General features: G+C 35.0%; 2 protein-coding genes across 3 annotated transcripts; one reads left to right on the top strand and one right to left on the bottom strand.

The window, feature by feature from the left end:
• Positions 1-327: 327 nt before the first annotated feature.
• LOC120081932 (high affinity nitrate transporter 2.5-like) lies at positions 328-2,631 on the top strand. The gene is given in 4 exon segments (XM_039037116.1): positions 328-1,685; positions 1,687-1,782; positions 1,784-1,834; positions 2,029-2,631. Coding segments are annotated over 4 exon segments (1,503 nt in total). The 5' UTR covers positions 328-699; the 3' UTR covers positions 2,399-2,631.
• A 687-nt stretch (positions 2,632-3,318) lies between these two features.
• On the bottom strand, positions 3,319-6,687 carry LOC120080902 (polygalacturonase At1g48100). 2 transcript variants are annotated; one of them, XM_039035574.1, is made up of 7 exons: positions 6,473-6,687; positions 6,115-6,285; positions 5,964-5,999; positions 5,654-5,861; positions 4,624-4,705; positions 4,371-4,479; positions 3,319-3,906 (listed from the first exon to the last, which is right to left on the bottom strand). In XM_039035574.1, the coding sequence occupies exons 1-7, from the start codon at positions 6,605-6,607 to the stop codon at positions 3,502-3,504; spliced, it is 1,146 nt and encodes a 381-aa protein (XP_038891502.1). In that variant the 5' UTR covers positions 6,608-6,687; the 3' UTR covers positions 3,319-3,501. The 2 variants fall into 2 exon arrangements, with proteins under 2 accessions (XP_038891502.1, XP_038891503.1); XM_039035575.1 differs by having other exon boundaries at positions 6,115-6,282.
• Positions 6,688-17,560: the final 10,873 nt, after the last annotated feature.

Genomic DNA, 17,560 nt, shown 5'->3' with positions numbered 1-17,560 from the left:
CATCAACGGAGGCAGAGATCAAACAAAAGCTATGGGTGAAAAGTATAAGCCCTAGGATTTGTGGCTCTGATGACATGTTAATTTTGTATATTATTATTGCATAATTAGCTTCTTCAGGATGCAATAAATTGTCGAATTAATAGACTCTAATAGACCCAACAAGGAAAGAAACAAAAAAAAAATACTAATATGGAAAATATAAATTACGAATGTAGCCTAATTTACTTTTAACACTTGTAAAACTTATACCTCATTCAACATGAGTTGGAAGGGATGTTAATATTAGTTAACAATCAGTCCGTACTTTGTTAGGGAATTTGTTAATTTCCGTTTAGGTTGTTTTATGCTTTTTTTGTTTACAATTCGTCTATAAATTACCCTGTAAACCCTTTTCTATTAAGGAGGAAAATCACTTTCACCTTTAAACATTAGAGAAGCACCAAATATTTTTACACATTAGAGAAGCACCAAATATTTTTACACATTAGAGAAGCATCAAGTATTTTTACACATTAGAGATGCACCGAGTATTTTTACACATTAGAGAAACACCAAGTATTTTTTTTAAGAAACTAAGACCAATTTTTAGCCTTAAAAAGTTCCACTCTTCAATCCCACAAAAAAACCATTTCAATTCCCTTTAAATCCTTAAACAAGGTCCTTCCCAATTCACAACGTCCCTCTGTTAATCCGTCCAACATGGAGGTCGACGGCGTAGCCACGGCGGCACCTCATCTGAGGAAATTCTCTCTTCCGGTCGACTCCGAACATAAAGCCACCAAATTCAACATATTCTCCGTCCCAGCGCCGCACATGCGAACGTTTCACCTTTCCTGGATGTCCTTTTGCGCTTGTTTCATTTCCAGTTTCGCGGCGGCTCCTCTGCTTCCGGTGATCCGCGACAATCTCAATTTAACCGATACCGACATTGGAAATGCCGGAATTGCTTCCGTCTTCGGCGCTGTCTTCGCTCGAATCGTGATGGGTTCCGCCTGCGATTTGGTTGGACCACGTCTCGCCTCCGCTTCACTCATTCTCATAACTTCGCCGGCGGTTTATTTAACCTCAATAGCCTCATCCCCTATTTCGTTTCTCCTCGTCCGATTCTTCACAGGCTTTTCCCTCACTACATTCGTATCAACCCAATTTTGGATGAGCTCAATGTTCTCCTCCATTGTCGTCGGCACCGCCAATGGCGTCGCCGGCGGCTGGGGAAACCTAGGCGGCGGCGCAACACAGTTAATCATGCCGTATGTTTTTGCCATCATCGAGCACATGGGCGCAGCGAAATTCACTGCGTGGAGAATCGCTTTCTTCTTCCCAGCTCTACTCCAAACACTTTCGGCCTTCGCCGTTCTCCTCCTCGGTGAGGACACGCCGGATGGAAACTTCCGGCAGCTTCAAAAAACAGGGGAGAAGGCGAAAGACAAATTGTCGAAAGTAATGTACCATGGGGTGACGAATTACAGGGGATGGATTTTGGCATTGACTTATGGGTATTGTTTTGGAGTGAAATTGACGATTGATAATGTAATAGCGAATTACTTCTACGATAGGTTTAATTTGAATCTGCATACGGCGGGGATAGTGGCGGCGAGTTTTGGGTTGGCGAATCTGTTTTCGAGGCCGTACGGCGGAGTATTGTCGGATGTGGTGGGGAAGAGATATGGGATGAGAGGGAGACTGAGCTCTGTGGTTGGTGCAGACAATTGGAGGAGTTTTGTGTGTGATTCTTGGATTGGCTAATTCATTAAGTGCTTCCATTGTGATTATGATCGTTTTTTCAAGCTGCTTGTGGACTTACTTTTGGTGTCGTTCCTTTCGTCTCTCGAAGGTACACACTATCCACTATTCTTTTTCTTTTTCATCTCCTTCTTAAGGACAATGTTTTAATGAAAAATGTGTGAAGAACTAGTATAAAAATACTTAATCTCAATATTTTACAAATATATTGATAAAATATCTACGATATCTTTTCACTTAGGGATGTATCGATATATCAACAAATATTTGAATCTTTGGTGACAGGTCATTAGGAGTAATATCGGGGATGACAGGTGCGGGTGGGAACATGGGATCGGTGCTGACTCAGCTGATATTCTTCAGAGGCAACAAATACAGAAAAGAGAGTGGAATAACTCTAATGGGAGTGATGATAATAGCTTGCACTCTTCCAATTGTATTGATTTATTTTCCTCAATGGGGCAGTATGTTATTTGGGCCTTCCTCCAAAATTGCTTCAGAGGAAGATTATTACTTGTCCGAATGGAGCTCTGAGGAGAAAGCCGAAGGCTATCATATGGCTAGCCTTAAGTTTGCTGACAATAGTCGAACTGAAAGAAGCAAAAGCCTTAAAGGAACTGCTCATGCCGATGATTCCTCCTCCACTCATGTTTAAATAAACAAAACACATTTCCTTTTTGGGCCATTTACTGATCTTGGGCTTAAGGCCCATTTCGTAAGCCCAATCCTCAAAGGCCCAGCCCATCAACAATGTGTCTCGTTTTCTGTTTCTTTTCTTTTAGGTCAGGTGTGAAACAGTCTTAGTTAAGTTGCATTTAGGTTTTTTAGTTTAGCTAAGGAAGATAATAGTTATTTGTTGGTATTCTTGTCTATAGATTCTATGTTAAGTTCAAATTAATAAAAAAAAATATCTCATATAAGTTTAGATCATATTATGAATAGTCATAAAGAGCATTATTAAAACATTATGTAAAGTTAAAACATCCACAAGTAGCAATCATAAAAAAATACTCATCCAAACATTTCCATATATTTGCAAAAATATTCCAACAAAATGATATTTAAAGATGTCACGTCAAACACTTGAAATTTATAGCATCTATAATTTCGAGTAATTAAAGATTTTGGTCATATATATTTTCATATAAAAAAAAACAAACATGCAAACAAACGGTCCCTTAGTATAAAGTCAAATAGATGAATTGGGGCATGGAAAAAGTGAACTTTAAACTCTAATCTATTCCTCAAGTAGAAGAGACTAGAACTTCTCGTTTAGATACAAGAGAACAGAACACTAAACCACTAAACAGAGTGCGTGTAAAGTATAAGCAGCAGATCTTAGGAGCCACAAAAGCCTGTAAATTAGGATATTAATTACAAAGGTAAAAGAACAAAAAAGCAATGCCTCGCGTGCAATTGATTCCTCACGATCCTTCCTCCACTATCACCGCCATTAAACCCTCAACCAATTTACCAAAGAATAGAAGAGTAGGCCACCACTTCAACTCATTACAACTTCAAAAACTCTTCTCACTGAAGTAAAAGAAATCAATTTTGAGAGATGGGTGGGGAAAGTTTTGAGTCACTTTGTTTGTACTAATTGGGAAATGAATTACTGATGGATTCAAAAAAAGCCAACAACCATAAATGCTTTTACAATCATCACCTTCCTACATTTTCCAAAAAAATAAAGAAAAAACTGCAGAAGGGAAGCTAAAGAAAGAAAAAACAGAAAGAGGGCAGAGAAAACACAGAGAATTAGTAGCAGACATGATCATGGGACCTTGCGATTCTCCTAACAGCGCCGCTACCCCTTCTCAGGCAGTAGTCTATGCTAGTAGGAAGAAGTGGGGCTTGAGATTTACCATAAGAATTCCAACATAAGGAGCTTTGAAAGTCTCTGGATTCTGAAGATGGCTTCAGCTGGATGTCAATGAGATCAACGTCTACGCATGGGATTTGGCTGCTACAGGCTAAATGAATAGGCTGTACTGTGTAACTGCCTATGATTTGATCGTATGTTATGCCTGAAATTGCAACTGCTCCTGTTTGGTTCTTGCATTTGTACTTGTCACAATAATATTGGTCTATCATAATTGGGACCTTTACATCAGAAACTTGGATGTTTGAAAATGATACATTCTTCACTGACCCAATTCCTCCCTGTTCCATATTCCATCAAATCCAATCAGAACCGTCTGATTCTATCGTCACAGGGATTATTGTGTTTGACTTACAAACTTTAGCCCATCCCCAAACTTGTAACATCTCTGATTCTACGTAATTTCTATCATTAATGGGAGAAGTAAATGACTAGAGAAGGAGAATGGTTGGATATATGCACTATGTTATACTCACTTTTTACAAAACGAACATATGAAACATTTTTTATAAAGCGCGTCATTTTATTCTATCTACGTACTTACTTTTCTCTACTTCATCGTGTTAAATCAATCCATACTTATTCATTAAAGTTATTTACGTTATAATCATCATTTTCCAATTAGTGTTCGCAGAAAAAACTACATAAAATAAAAATCCAGAGTTAATATCAAGAAATAAATGACACATCCACCATAATTAAAGGAGTAGATTTGTAGTTTAACTTTAACCCTTTTTCTTTTTACCTGCCAGGTCTTGATTCTCACTCCTGAAAGAGTGTTTTGAATTGAGATGTTTTGGACAACAATATTGGAGACACATGCAGCACTTTTATCTTTCCCAAGTCCGCCTAAGCTGTAATTATAGGCAAGAAAATAATCTTTAGTGCTGAATATAATAATGTTTAAGAAAAGTTGAGCAAAATCAAGGACATAAATAATATTCTCTACAGGAATTAGCTTTATGGAAAAGTAAAATTGATGAGGTTTATATTTTTACCTTATGCCATGTCCAGGGCCACAATTGATATGATGAATGTGGATGTTGGAGCAACCAGTCTGAATGGAAACACAGTCATCTCCTGTTCAAATAACAAATCTTAAAATAAGTTGGTTCTGTTGTGTAGTCCAGTTTCTTCGTGGTATAGCTTTTATGTGCTATGGCGATCAAAATATTGTTAAATGGAGGTAACTTTGTAACCTCTATGGAGTTATTTTACCTCATAATTTTCCATCCTTAAATATACAAGAGAGAAGATGGGTGAATTTGAGTAAAACCCTTGTTTTCCAAGAAAATTAAAGAAAAACTAACATAAATCTAAACACGTGACAGTTAGTCGTGTGTTTGGAAAAACTTTTTAAGAAAATGCTTTTAAATAAAATTAATTTTTTAATAAGCACCTTTGAAAAAATCAATAATAGAAAATGTGTTTAGTATAGCTTATTGAGTGATTTTATATGACCAAAAGTAGTTTTGAAAAAATCTAAATAAATAAGAAATGGTTCGAATAAATTGGATCAATTTAAAAACTTTTTTTTTTTTTTTTTTGTGAAGAAACACTTAAGAGATGAGTTATCAACAAATGGCTTCAAAATGTTTAACCGAGAATTCTCAAAATATGATCAGAAATAAAAATATATATATGCATATATATACACACATATATAATTGATAGAATCACTTTTAAATATAGCAACCAAACAAATTTGTTATTTAAAATAATTTTGAAAACATGTAATATATATTAACATTTTTATCGAAAATATTATTTTCACAAGTGTTTAAATTAGAAGATACACCAAACAATCAAAATTATAGTTTTCTACTTATTATTTTAATCATTTTATACTATTTTTATATCTTAAAAAAGTATTTTTGAAATTTGAGTCGATTTTCTTTTTCAAAGCACCACTTTCTTGTGTCCTCAAAATTATAAAACAGAAAAAAAAAGGATCAAGTTAAAAGGTAAACTCTTGAAAGGACAACAAAATATTATTAAATAAGGGATTTGAATTAGCTCGGTTCATACCACAGCCAATGTTGGAGTGTTGAATCTCGACATCTTGTGTGTTCTGCAGGTGAATACCGTCGGTGTTGGGGCTGTTCTCCGGCGAAGAAATGGTGAGATTGTCAACTTTGACGGTGCCGGAGTTGTCAAATTTCAGATGGCATTGTGGACTGTTTATTATGGTGATGTCACGAACTGTCACATTATAACTGGAATAAAATCTTAAAGCCTGTCATTTATAAGCAAAGAAATAAAAAAAATCCCAATTAATTTCAGAACAAAAAATTGTAACCATAAGCAAAATGAGAAGGAAAGGGTAAGAAAAGTTTACAGTAGGCTTCATATCTGGAATGTGCTTCAACTTCTTCTGCAGAAACAAGAATAACAAGAGATGATTGCTAAAATCATGATCTCTCAATGTAACTAGCGTAATTTAATGAAGATAGAGTTGGTTATTGAGGAGGGGGCAAAAAAGAACTAACTTTGTTATTGTAGAATCTAGAGAGAGTCCACCAATTAAAGCCTTGGCCATCCACAGTACCAGAGCCTTGAATGGTGAAATTATGTAGCCATTTGAAATTCAGCCATTGAAACAAGCTGGATTTGGGCCATGAACTTACTTTTGGAGGCGCCAATACAGCTCCATCAATCTGCTTTGGAATTACAATTCCCAATAATTATCTTATCCTTTAAACTCTAAGCAGCACTAAATTCTTTTTTTTTTAAAAAAAAAAAAAACGATCTGTTGCAAGACAAGTCACAGAATATACATTTTGTCTTTTTTTGTTAGATTCTCAAATATACCAAAATCCTGAGGAAGAAGAAGAAAATTGTACAAACCCGAAGAACAAGCTGAGGCAAACAAGGGCCATTTAGAGTTATGGGTTTGATAAGAAACTTGTATTGTGATGGTATTTCCAATGTAGCTCCTGGACTCTCGCATGCAGCTTTCCATGCTGCTAAAAATGCCTGCATAGAATGGTTTTTAAAAGTTCAAACAGTACACGAGTCACCATTTCTAGCTCTATCTGTTTTTTGAGGTTGTTTTGGACAATTTTTACCTTGGAATCATCAGACACTCCATTGCCCTTTGCTCCAAAAGACAAGATATTAAAAATGGTGGACTGATTTTGATTGTAATCAGGAAGTGGAGCTGGTGCAGGGCCTGAACCATTGCCATGGCCAGCACCCTTTTGTTTCTGATGCTTGCTCTTCTTGCTGTGATATTGCTTCCTTGCTTCCACTCTAACTACAGAAGAAGACACCAGCAAAGAGACAACCAAAAACGAAAACAGTGAAAGAGTTAAATTCTTGCTTCTTTGTTTCATCTCCAAAAGCACTATTATTTCACTTTTACCACTACAGACTTTAAGCTAAGTTTCTATTGGAAGCAGGGTGGTGAAGTCTTCAGAATATATAGAGAATTCAAGGCCTGTCATGTTAAAAAAAAAAAAAAAAAAGCAGCCCATTGTCCAAAAATAAATTACCTATTGGCATCTAATGGCAATCAAACCCAGCCAGCTCAAAAAGAATAAACATAAAGTAAACTCCATCTTAAGCAAGTGAATCGTATTATAGTTAGTGAAAGTTGTAATTATTTATAGCACGTTTGTTTGTTTGTATCTTGTGTACAAAATCATGAATTAGCCAAACTACGAAACCTACCTACGGCACAGCAAATGGATAATGCATTCAAGAGTGAATCTTCTGAAATACAAATAAATTAATCATATAAAATTATAATAACAATCATGCACTCGTTGGCTTTGAATAAAATTAATCCCTATCTGTAAGGAAAAATTCTTAAAATTGCAAATGATGCTGTTCTGTTGACATGGCATCTTTTGAATAAGAATTTTGGACATATACTTATACATATTATATTACTTCACTTTTTGAAAAAGATACCAAGTATTTAATGTAGTTTTAGCTTTTAGGTTCTTAAAATTTTTAAGAATGCTTTCTAACATAAAGCTAAACCTCATGACTGAAGTTTTCTGATTCAATTAAAGACCTGGTAAAAGAAACCAATTATTTGAGAAAACTTACCTTACTTTCTAAAGAGTAGAAAAGTGTTATAGTTAATTGAATATATTATACATATTCTTTTGTTTGGTTGAAATATGCTTTAAAATTTTCTAAAGATAGGTAGGTGAGTTTTGGGATAGTTTTTTAAAGGATAAAATAACTCCTAAAGTTTCAATAGTATTTGGTTAAATGATAAAGAGTGCACGAATTCTAAAACTACTAAAAAAAAACCCTCAAGACTTTTAAGAGAACTACTTAATTAGTGTTGTTTGTTTGAAAAGTGTGGGGAAAAATTGGTTTTCATTTAAAGAACACTTCATTCAAAAGTCATCCCAGACTGATCTTTAAAATATTTTTAGGTGTGTTCAGAGCACCCCAAACTGATCTTTAAAATATTTTTAGGTGTGTTCAGAGCACATGATTAATACCTTTCCCAGATAAGTATTACTTTCAAATTCATTCCAAGTTTAAAATAAAAAAAGCGAACTTCATCCTTACAAACATTTTCTCAAAGTATAAGCATTGCAATTTTTACCCCTTAAACTGGAGTGTACTTTCTTCCCAAAAGTGAAAATTGCAATATTTATCTAAATTTAGGATTCAATACGATGAAATTAAAAGTTTAGAGTGAATCCCATTGATTTCCCCCACATTTTCCAGTCCTTGGAGTAAATGTACATGCCAAAGTAGTTGCAGGACATAAACAATTTAAACTCAATAGCAGAACAGATTAAAAATGAACTACTAACCTCCTGACTCACGAAAACCAAAATGCAGATTCATCAAAATCATAAAATATAAAAAAGATTGTCAAAATGACAAGTAACATAATCAAAAGCACCAAGCAGAAGGGGTTACTGGGTTAGTGGCCTATCAGAAGCCCCATTATATAGAAAAAGAGTCAAAAGACAGATAAAGAACAAACTCTATAGAGCTAAATGGAGAATAAATAAATAAACAATATCCACTTGGTACTGTTAGGAGAGGGAAAAGGAGGTGGGTGTTGTGGTATCTTTGTTGTTTAGCGAGTAAAATTTAATTAAGCTTGAAATCATGGGGGTAGTTTATATAGTTGAATACCTGGAAAGTTCTATAAAGAGAGATTTGTAGCGGAAGTGGCTTGCACGTTGATGGAACTGTAAATTCAACAAAGATGCGGCTCCATCGCCATTTATAATAGTGAGTGACCTCCATTTGGCTCTATTAGAATCTACCCACCTGGTTAGCCGTCGCACGCGGTGGGCCACTCGATGGCCCGGTCGGTGCCCACTACGGCGATCTTCTTCTTTCTTTCTTCTCTCTGCTATACCCAGTTTGTGGTCGGGGTTGAAATGGAATTTTGGAGACTACTTTTTTCTATATATAAAATTATAACGGTAGGTAAGCTATACTAAACTACAGAGGTCCTTTTTGACAGTCGGAAAAGTGAAAAGGCTGCTGCTGCTGCATGCTGCAGAGTAGCCATGGCCGAGGGCCCGAGGTTGAAGAAAGAGAGAGATGGGAGATCCTTTTTTAGGTTTGGGCCTTGTGGTTAGCCTCTGGCCCAATCATCGATTGGGCCTTTCGTGATTTCTGGATGTTACAGCCTAAAAGGCCGTTTTATCCTTTTGAGAGATATTGGGCCTGGACCTTCCGAATAGTTACGGCCCAATTCGTTTGCGTATGATTGGGTATTTGGGTAAGTTAGCTACATACTCTATCCAGTATTCGTATCAAAATTCTCTCTTTTTTTCAATATAACAACGGCTGGATAGGAGATTGAGTCTTCGATCTCTAGGAACAAAGGCATATCAATACTACCAAATAAAATTCGCTTTGACTGATCAAAAATATCTCTTCCATTTTAATTTCATCTAAAAGTATCACGTAACAAAATTTTATAAATTGCAAATATATTAAAGTTTATTAATTATGTCCCCAAATTCTATATTCTCAATGGTATATCTTTCATTCATGTCTTTTGTCGTCACAACTTCTAGTGTACCCTTATGCATACAAGATTTTGGAAGAGTGAGTGTCTTCTCTACTTCAAACATCTTTCCTAAAAAGATTTTATTTGTTGTTGTTTTTTCCGTATTGATCTTTCCCTGAAATAAAGGTGTCAACCTCTTCCATATCGTTGGTACACCTCTATTATATAGCTAAACTTTCATATGAGTTTTTTCCTCTTATCTCTCCCTAATTTAATATAATAGTGTTTATATATGTATTGTTAATAATTTGGATAAAGGATTTGAATGTCATCTGATGATTAAGAGAGAGATTCTCTATAAATTAAAATGGAGACGAAGAAAGGTCAAAACGTCTAATGTCCATTCAAATTACTGTCTAAACTCATCAGCCCAAGATTCCTGAATATATGGTAAATAATATTTAATATATCATATATTATATACAAATATATAAAAATGTCAAAGTTACTTTAATATTAGGTGAATCTTATTTGACATTTACACCTTGAAAGTTTGATTTGTGCAGTTCATGCTTGGATGGTTCATCACGCTTTTATATTTTGAATATGAACCGATAGATTATGAAAAACACAAAAAAACAAAAAGTTTCTTTTGATATAATGCGGCAGGTAAAGGCATTGTAATTTTATTGTTTTGGTCAATGTTATTAATTTTAAGTGAATAATACGTTAAGAAATGAAATACACCAATCCTTCAACTTTACCAACAAAACATGTTTGAAGAAGTCATCCTCAATTGGGGAATTAGGTGTAAATCATGAAGAAAAAAAACAAGACTATAGCATAAATGTTCGATAATTATCAAGAAAAATCCCTATTATTCAAGAAGTTTTTTATAAGACAATTTTGGATCATTGAATCTTACACTTTGTCCAAGATCAATTCATGGTCATTAGATCTTTCACATCTCTCTAAAACAATTGAAGTCATTGGATCCTTCACATCTATCAAGAACAATTTTGAGCCATTGGATTTGCTTGATGGCCAAGTTTCTTTGGATAAATAGGTGAAGACCCATGGTTGCCAAACCACACAAAATCTCCAACAAGTGAGTAGATAAAATAGAGAGAGTTTCTTCTTGTAAGAGAGTTGGTTATTCCCCTATAAGAAAGAAAGTTTGTAACTTCTATTTTATATAGTAGAATTCTTGTATCATTGCTCATGGTTTACCCTAATTTGTTTAGTTTTCTACGTAAAATTATTGTGTGTTATTCTCTCCCTTCTTCTTCTTCATTATTATTATTATTCTCAATCTGCTTTAGTTGTGATCTTACTCCATTCGGTCACAATCCCTTTTGTAACAAGTGGTACCAAAGTAAGGTTTAATTTTGGGTGTTAATATTTACCTATCGTATGTTCTATGGTTGCCACTAATAGGTGGATCCTCAACATCAAAAAATAAGTAAGATATTTTTCACCTAGATTAAAGATCACAATTGAGGATTATTTATAGTTCATGATAAAAGTAATAGTGGCAAAGTTCGAGATTGAGAAGTTCAACGGAACTTATTTCTCGTTAAGGAAGCTAAAGATGAAGGTTGTCTTAAGAAAAGATAATTACCCTGCAACTATCGATGAGAGGCTAATGGAGATCACAGATGATAACAAATGAAATGAGATGGACAGGAATGATATGGCAGACATTCATCTAGCATTACTTGATGATGTATTGTTAAGCATTGAGGAGAAGAAAATCGCAAAGGAGATTTGGGACCACCTCAAAAAATGTATAAGACCAAATCATTTCACAATAAGAGTTTCCTTAAGAGAATTTGGATGTCAGAATCCACGTCAATGACAGGGCACATGAACACGTTAAATACCCTATTTTCTCAACTCACATCGCTGAGTCATAAAATAGAGTCAAATGAATGTGTTGAACTTCTACTTCAAAGTTTTCTTAATTCGTATGATCAACTTATCATCAATCTGACAAATAATGTTCTCACTAACTATCTAAGCTTTGAAAATTTGCAGTTGCTGTCCTGGAAAAGGAAAATCGTCATAAGAACAAAGAAGATAAACTGATAAGTTCATAACAAGTAAAAGCCTTAGCAGTGACAAGAGGCAAGTCAATGGAACATGGCTCAAGTGGGAGCCAAAATAAAGGAAGGTCAAAATCAGTAGTAAGAGGAACATGAAGTGATATAATTGTAGAAAGAAGTGAAATCTAAAGAAGGATTGTTGGAATCTAAACAAGAAAGATTCCAATCTTCAGGGAAATATAGCAAACACCTCAGACGAAGGTGGCATCTTATCTTGTGAAGTAGTAACAACTATGGAAGGTAGGAAAAGAATGGTTCTTCGACTCAATAATCACTTATTACATGACCTCCCATTGAGAATGGTTCCATCATTATGAACCTGTCTCTAGAGGATATGTGTTTAGCTATAATGATCATGCCTTGAAGATTGTCAGTATTGAATTATCAAGTTGAAGTTCCATGATAATACAGTTCGCCAATGCAGCATGTAGAAGGCGTGAAAAAGAACTTGCTCTCATTAGGTCAACTTGTTAACCTTGATTGCAAAGTTATAGTTCAGAAGGGAATCATGAAGATGATTCAAGGTGCGTCAGTACTTATGAAGGGAAGAAAGATGGATGCAAACTTGTACATGTTGGAAGGAGAAACTTTATAAGAAGGAGAAGCATCGGTTGCTTCAAGTAATTCAAGTGAAAATCTCTCAGTGATGTGGCATTAGAAACTTGAACACATGTTTGAACAAGGATTAAAAGTTCATGCAGAGCTAAATCTACTCGCAAGGCTTACAAAGGTGTTTCTACCTTTTTGTGAGCATTGTGTTACAAGTAAGCAGCACAGATTAAAGTTCAACACATCAAATTCTAGAAGTAAAGTGATTCTCGAATTGGTTCATTCTGATGTATGGCAAGCACCAGTTACATCTCTCAAAGAAGCAAGGTATTTTTTGTTCCTTATAAACGATTACTCTAGAAGGTATTGAGTGTATCCCATCAAGAAGAATGAAAATGTGTGTTCAATCTTCAAATTATTCAAAGCCTAAGTGAAACTTCAATTTGGTAAGAAGATTAAGTGTTCGCGGATAGATAATAGAGGAGAATATACAAGCAACGAGTTTGCATAATTTTGCAATCATGAAGGTATTAAGAGGCAATTCACTACTGCTTATACTCCTCGACAAAATGGAGTGGTCGAGCGGATAAACAGAACCTTGTTAGAGAGAACAAGAGCAATGTTGGGAGCTACAAGCTTAGAGAAAATTTTCTAGGCATAAGCGGTGAATACTGCCTATTATTAGGGGTGTTCAAAAACCCCGATGACCTGAAAAAATCAATCAACCCAACCGAACCCATGCGACTTGGGTTGGGTTGGGTTGGGTTCAAATAAATGAAAATTTTATGGGTTGGATTAGTTCATGGGTTCACCTAATATAATCAAAACCAACCCGAACCAACCCGAATTTATTATTAACTTTAAATTATATATTTTTATTACTTATAACACAATTATTTATACATATATTGATTTTAATTTTATTTAATTCCAATATTTTTTTTGAATAATTTATTCTTCAACAACTCTTAAAAGTAGTTTCTTTGCACTATAAAAAGAAAATTTTCACTATGTAAATTGAAATTGAGTTATTAATATTAATTCAATATATGAAAATAATTAAATTAGATTTTTACATATTAACATTTTGCTTCTTTTTAGAACAAATTTTTAAATAAAAATGTCCCGATTAACCTGTCAACCCAAATATTTCTAGGTTAGGTTGGGTTGGGTTCATTTTTTAATAAGGGTTATTTGGGTTGAAAAAATTTACAATCCAAACAATTGGGTTGGGTTTAAAAAGTCTTTCAACCTAACCCAACCCAACCCATGAAAACCCCTACTTGATATGTAGTGAACCATGCTCCATCAACTGCAATTAAGTTAAAGACACTAATGCAAATGCGGATTGGTAAGTCGGTTGATTATCCGAACCTTCATATATCTGAAAGTCCAGTGTATGTAATGTACAGTGCCCAAGAAACTACAAAGTTGGATCCAAAATCCAGAAGATGTTTATTCTTAGGGTATGTTGTGTTGGGATCGAATCCCGAGCGGAAACATGTAAATGCTTTCCATCTTGAAATTCCATTTTTAAAGAAACAAAAAACAGTGTTCTAAACAGAATATAGAAAGATAAATATGTTAAAAGCATGTTTGAGAATAAGGGAAATAAGAAGGAAGAATAATTTTATCTTTGAAGATTTCCGAGCTCCTAGAACGATCCTCTCATTTTTTCAACGAACACGATCTCGAACTCAATCGTCTCCTCAAAAAATATTGAATACGGCCACGAGAATAACCTTTTTATTCTCTAGGATCCAATAGAAGGATATGGGAGAAAATTCTTTTAAGAGAGTAGAGAGGATTTCTTTGGTGGCTAGGGTAAAAATTGCAAAATGAAATCTTACCCTGAAAGGGCCATAAGGAAGACTTTATATGAAGAAATGATAGCCTCTTCTCCAAGTCTTTCCCAATTTACTTTTGTGTACAATTAATTAAATAACACATATTTAATTAATTTGTTATTTAATTAATTAGCACATTGATTAAATAAATTTTTATACATTAAATCCAATTTAATGCATCTATTTAATTACCATAAACATTGTATGTCTATGTGCAACACCTCTCTATTAATTTAATTAATTAATTCTTTATGAATCTAATTCACTTGAATTAAATATTTGAATCTCATTCAAATATTTCTTTCCAACTTAATTTAAATTATAAATCACATCCATAATCAATTACATATTAATCACATTAATATACGATTTCCTCAAATTGATTTGAACAATTCAAATCATTCCTCTTTAATATCCTTTAGTGAACTAACAAAGGGACCCAATGGACTTGTAGATCAGAAGCTTCAATGATATGAGATTAATTGGCTAAACTCATTAACCAGATCAATCAATATTCGTTAATTGTGGGTACAATCCACTAAAAACCCACAGTTGCACTCTTCTTATTGCTGATATACTTTTGTGTCCATGGACATAGATCAATAACAGCAAGTTAGTCTTTCACGAGTGTTCCTAACACCAACTGGATCAAATTACTATTTTACCCTTGGGTTACCCCTAACTCCTTAAGTACCAGTGCTCTTCTAATGAATGACTTGTTTATGGTCCAACCAATAACACAGAAACGCTCTTGAGCCAATGAGAGGGTAGGGCCCTTTGTTCAAGTCCTGGAGACATTACTTAAGGGAACACTCATTACTTACCTCAAAGTCGAAAAGAAGTAAATTTCATCTCGTATTATTATGTTCCCAGCTCCCCATTCGATCTCGACCCCAAAATGGTAAGCATGTTAAGTCGGCGAACTGGCTATTCTCACTCGTGCAAATCAAAAGACAATCCTTCTTAAATAGAAGTTCATAATACACTCAGAATTAAGATGATGTTGCCTAGGTCATCCGATTGAAATAGGAATCTAACTAGTTAACAACGTTACATATAGTGGTTAGTAATTCGCGGTCTGGTCTTATGCAAATTCATTGCATAGGATATCTTCACTTGCGTGTCACCTACACAAACGCGTTGGATCATTGCGTTTGTATCGAATATAAAGTGGGTTGTATCCATAGTGTCACCATAATAAGGTACTCAACCTTATCCCCATACTATAGACCCTTTAGGCTGTATCTTGAACATCGATCCCTATATGTCTCCTGGAGGAAATCGAACACAAGGATTTCCATGAGCAGCGGAAAGATAATTCCAAATTACAATCATATATGAACTTTACAATTACAGTCATAAATAAAAACATATGGTTATGCATTAACTACAGAAATTACAGCATGATACTACAAATGATCAAGAAGAAACGCTACACATTTTTGCAAACTCATCGCCAAGCTCCTTGATCACGAACCCTCGATCACAGCAACACAGCAACCACGAACGTTCATCCAATACAACCGGTACACTGCACAAAACCGCGCACTAGAACTCAGAGACCGCCTCGGTCACGAACACCCCAACAACACGAAAGGCCTCTACAGAACCTCGACAGTGTTGAGTTGAATACGACACCACCAAGAAGGCTACCTTGGTATTCTCGGTGTGAGAATCTAGAGGGTGGGCTATGTGTGGACATTTAGGGAGAAACGTGAGTGGAATCATTGACATACCAAATACATCTCTTCCTTCCACTGAGTATTTTATAACCTAAGGTTTAGTTTACTTAGAAAAAACACGGCTAAGGATTTTAACTAAGTGACTTTTAGGTTTGAAATAATAACTTTATCTTGGATAGTTCAACAACTTTTGATCATCATTCATTAAACTCTTTAATGGAGTCTTTGACCAAATTGTCGCATGCTTGTTGAAAATCTATCTAATTCACTTTTCCAGGTAGGTTCCCAGGTAGAGGTGTTATGTTTCCGTCAACTTAAGAACCCCAGCTTAGCCAAGACCCGCCTTAGACAAAAGGTCCCTTATAGATAGATTTAAAACAAATTTAATCTTTTATGCCAACCAATTTAATCCAATTAAATCGATTTTAAAAGATTAATCAAGGTTACTGAACTCTTTAGAACCATTTGAACTTAGGTCTATCTCAATCCAATTTTAAAACCCTTTTAAAAAAACTTGAGTTCACCCTAAGTCTGCATGCAACTCTTTCTTATTGATTTTAGTTCTAATTTCCTTTCTAACACTTATAAATAGAAACAACCAAAATCACAATGCTAAGCTAACACATGCAAGACATTCATAAGATTATAAATAGTCTAATGTCATGCTCGATGCATTTTTCATTTATGCTACTTCTTTTATACAACATTTATACAAAACAGCAATGGAACCAAGCATAGCATGCTTCCAATCACCCTTAGACTATAACACTTATAATAAAAGAATGATGCATGATAATGCTCACTGCATGCAAAATATAACTCTTATATTTCATGATGCATGCGCATGCTTTTAAGTAATTTCTTCATGATAGATTATAACATTTATAATACATGATGCATGAATAATTGTACAACCTAAGGTGGGTTTTTAAACTATATGTCAAACATTTTGCCATATAAGCACCATACATCACATGTATAATAAACAAATGTTGATGAACCGGGTAAATTGCCTTAAATCCACAAAATTAAAGCTAACTATTACAAAAACAAGGAGTCTCTGGTTCAAACAAGCGAATCGGGTCTTCAATCGTCCAAGCGAAGCAACTCGTCTCCAACCATCGTGTACCAAACTCCCCGCGATCGTCTACACGAAAGAACAAACACTTCGCTCTGTCATTTACCAACGCTCCCAAAGCTGAACGATCGTTTAGAAAATACTACACAATTGTATACCTTTTACTAAGCGATGAAGACCAGGGTACGTGATCGCCTAGCGCGCTCCGCACAACGCACGCCTTCCGCGATCGTTTAAACAATTACTATGTGGCAAAGCACCATCACCTAAACGATCGCTTAGCAAACGCCTTAGTATCGTATACCGCGTGATCGTGTAGATAGTAACTAAGCGATGAGGCTTATTAACTACACGATCGTCTAGTGTGTGCCTTTTACTAAACGATGAGCATTGCATGCTCCCACTACGATCGTCTACCTCCAGCGTCTACGCGATCGGGAAACCAATGCTACACAATAGAGTAAATGATTTACCCCATCGCTTAGCATTAGCTAAACGATCGTTTAGTAAATACTACACGATCGCTTAGATAAATCCCAACAATCATTTACCTTAGGCTACACGATACAACTAGCTCTTGATCTTCTTCCTCGTTGAGAATCGCATCTCCATGCTTTGAAACTTCATCGCGAATGACTCGAATCACTCAAACTCTTTGAATTACAAACTCGATTAAAAGTTAATTACGCCCAAAAACACAGGGGCTCTTATAAATTAACACTTTGTA

Source organism: Benincasa hispida, chromosome 7 (genome assembly GCF_009727055.1).
Source record: "Benincasa hispida cultivar B227 chromosome 7, ASM972705v1, whole genome shotgun sequence".
NCBI classification, from domain to species: Eukaryota; Viridiplantae; Streptophyta; class Magnoliopsida; order Cucurbitales; family Cucurbitaceae; genus Benincasa; species Benincasa hispida.
The sequence above is the reverse complement of the archived record's forward strand: the minus strand, read 5'-3'. Positions and strand labels throughout refer to the sequence as shown.

Coding starts and splice junctions, on each gene's coding strand:
- LOC120080902 (XM_039035574.1), bottom strand. CDS start 6,607: ATGCAGGCATTTTTAGCAGCATGGAAAGCTGCATGCGAGAGTCCAGGA. Junction 5,862..5,963: donor TTCCAGATATGAAGCCTACT/GTAAACTTTTCT, acceptor TATAAATGACAG/GCTTTAAGATTTTATTCCAG. Junction 4,706..5,653: donor ACACTCCAACATTGGCTGTG/GTATGAACCGAG, acceptor TTATTTGAACAG/GAGATGACTGTGTTTCCATT.